We start from the raw sequence: 2,684 nt of genomic DNA on the forward strand, positions 1-2,684 counted from the left end.
AGGACAGCAGTAAGCTAAAAACAAAATTAGCTTGCTGAATTTTCCTTCTTCACTTCTCGTCTGAGGATGAAACTTGAGTTTTGGTAATCCAGAGCTGCAGCACTGGAGATGATTTCAATGAACTCCTGATGATGACAGCTTGGCAAGTGAGCTGGAAAGTTAAAGTCAATTTATCAATCATCTCAGAAGCATTCTTGCTAACATTGTCCATGGCTACCATCCTGGTGCTTTGCTCACTTGTGGTGAATTTCTTTAGAGAATAGTAGATGATGTCGACCAGATTGTATTCGTGGTAATTCTACAGCACGTCAGCCTCAATATTATCGTAGATACTCATGCTCTCAGCACTTGCAATGGTATTAAAGGAAAAGATGGGCTTTTCTTCTGTCTTGCAGGAGGTGACAGACCTGAATCGATTAAAGATGCTAGGTCCTTCATCAAATTCACATCAAATTCACATCCAGAATTTAATAATTCCAAGGCAATCATTGATGCATCTCCAAAAATAGTTCTTTTTTTCTATTTGTCATCAGAAACTGGTTAGAAGGATTCCTATGAAGTGTACCCCTAATTTTATCACGAACTCCAGCAACCTTTTATTTTAACTCCTTTTCCGGCTGCTGTGAGCATAGCCGACTCACTTTCTGTCTGTTTAGCAAGTGAGGAATGGACAGCACTGCAAAGCGCTCGATCTCAGGACACGCCGATAAGGGGGTGTTTCTTCTTGTCTTCAGGCACCTTAATATCAGCTTTTCCATACACAGCCAAAGATCTCATTCCATACACGCGAGCTGCTTTCAGCTCCCTCTCAGCTCAGGCATATTTTGTTGCTGCTACCGTTTTCATAGACTTGGTAATCTTCTGGATGTTTTAATCTTCTGGATTGACTTCAGTCACCTGGTGATATTTTTCAAAGTTGCCATATTTCGAACTTGGATCCATTGTGGCTGCGTGGCCCAGGCCAAGACCCCATGACGTCCAGCCCGAGACCCCATGACGCCCAGCCAAGAAAACATGATGGCACTTGTCAGATTTCTTTATTTTGCACATCAAGTGGGTTTGACTGACTGGTCTCTACAGAGAACATGGACATGGCTGTTTCTCCTCCCTCAGTCAGGCTGCGTCCTGTCTCAGAACCATAGCTGCACCATGCGCATTGGCAGTTTGGCTGTCACTGGATAAAAGCCCGTCTTCTGTGTGGGTTTGTTTTGACAGGAGTACATGCACCACCTGCTCCGCCTGGAGCACCGCGCCGAGGAGCAGTTTCTGGAGCACTGGCTGAACCCTCACTGCAAGCCCCACTGTGACAGGAACGTGGTCCATCCCGTGTAAGGGGCTTGGGACCAGCTCCGGTATGTTTTTCTCCCAGGCCTTCTGTTTTAGGGAGGCAGCAGTGGCCAGCATGTGCGCGGGCTCAGAGGCCTTCAGGAACATGGCGTTAGGGGAACCAGCTGCTTAGCTGGTTGTGAGTTGGTGGGTGGAAAGAGTGAGGCAGGAGAGACTGAGAGGAGCCCTGGGGGACTCACAAGGGAGCCTGCCCACTACTGACTCGTCAAGAGATCCCAAATAGGGGAGGAACTGAAAAAGGTCTGAAAAAGGTCATTCTGGAATACAAATCCAGAGAAGTGTGGCTCGTTGAGACTTGGGTCACTCCGGGCGGGGGGGGGGGGGGGGGGTCAGCAGATATGGACTTGGCCAGTGACATTCTTTACCATTGTCCCCACTGTCACCAGGAGCAGCAACTTCTTTACTGCCTTCCCACAGTCCTCCAGGCTGGGAATCTGCCCAGCCCACCTACCTTCCCTCTTCCTCTGGGTTTAGCCTTTTGGTGCCCTTGAACCGGGCTGCTCAGTGTTCCTGGCACACCTGCATACCCCGCCTCGGCACCTTGCTCCTACATGAAGCTGTTTGTTTCTTCCCTGTCTGTCCATGTCCATCTCCTTCCCCCTTTCCAAATCCTATTAGATAAAGTAGCAAATCCCTTCAGAGGTTAAGCCTAGTGAATGTCATTTCTCCTCTGTAATTTGTATGGATGAAGCAGGACAGGATATAATGGGGCAATTTGTCATCTCTGGTTAAGAGAAATCTTATATCTTTGTTGTTGTTGTTTTTTTTTTTTTGGTGCTACTGTGAATTAACATAGAAACACTTCCTGTAGCGTGTTGCTCTTTGTAATTTTCAGGTTGCTATCACCTAAATTCTCTCGTTTGATTCTCTTAACACTTCTGAATCATTTCGGAGTGTGCATTTTAACCCCGTTTTCATAGAGGCGCTGACTGAGCCTGAATAAGCTACTAACTCATGCTAGGAGTGGTTGGCATGCCAGTCTCCTGACCACTCCAGTCCTGCATGCTTTCCATGGATAGTACTGCTGGGTGTGTTGGGGGAGGGGGCATGGTTCCTCTGAGGGGCTTTAACAGTTAGTGAGAGGAGCATCTGCTGGGATGCTTTTGAAAAAGCTTTGGAAAAGTTCTGCTTCTGAGGGCTTGGGGGTGGGCTGTTCTGGTCCTTCCAGCCTCTGGAACCTTGTTCTAGGTCAGGGCTTGTCTCTCTCCGCTGCACTGTGAACCTTGATCTTCCAGCACTTTCGGAAGCCCTCACTTGGCTTCTTCCAGAAAGCAGAACTGTAGAGTAGTTAGGAGCTCAGACTCTGGAATCCGGCAGACTTAGGTTCAGCTCTCTGC

General features: G+C 47.9%; 1 protein-coding gene and 1 pseudogene across 1 annotated transcript in view; one reads left to right on the top strand and one right to left on the bottom strand.

Annotated features, from left to right (window-relative positions):
• LOC105295419 overlaps positions 1-995 on the bottom strand; it is a 1,388-nt pseudogene extending 393 nt beyond the window's left edge.
• CUNH17orf67 (chromosome unknown C17orf67 homolog) overlaps positions 1-1,352 on the top strand; it is a 19,397-nt gene extending 18,045 nt beyond the window's left edge. The window contains exon 3 of the mRNA XM_011365002.1: positions 1,216-1,352. Coding sequence (XP_011363304.1) covers positions 1,216-1,332 — 117 coding nt within the window. The 3' untranslated portion in view covers positions 1,333-1,352. The remainder of the gene's footprint in view (positions 1-1,215) is intronic.
• Positions 1,353-2,684: the final 1,332 nt, after the last annotated feature.

Source organism: Pteropus vampyrus, unplaced genomic scaffold (assembly GCF_000151845.1).
Source record: "Pteropus vampyrus isolate Shadow unplaced genomic scaffold, Pvam_2.0 Scaffold104, whole genome shotgun sequence".
In the NCBI taxonomy this organism is placed as follows: Eukaryota; Metazoa; Chordata; class Mammalia; order Chiroptera; family Pteropodidae; genus Pteropus; species Pteropus vampyrus.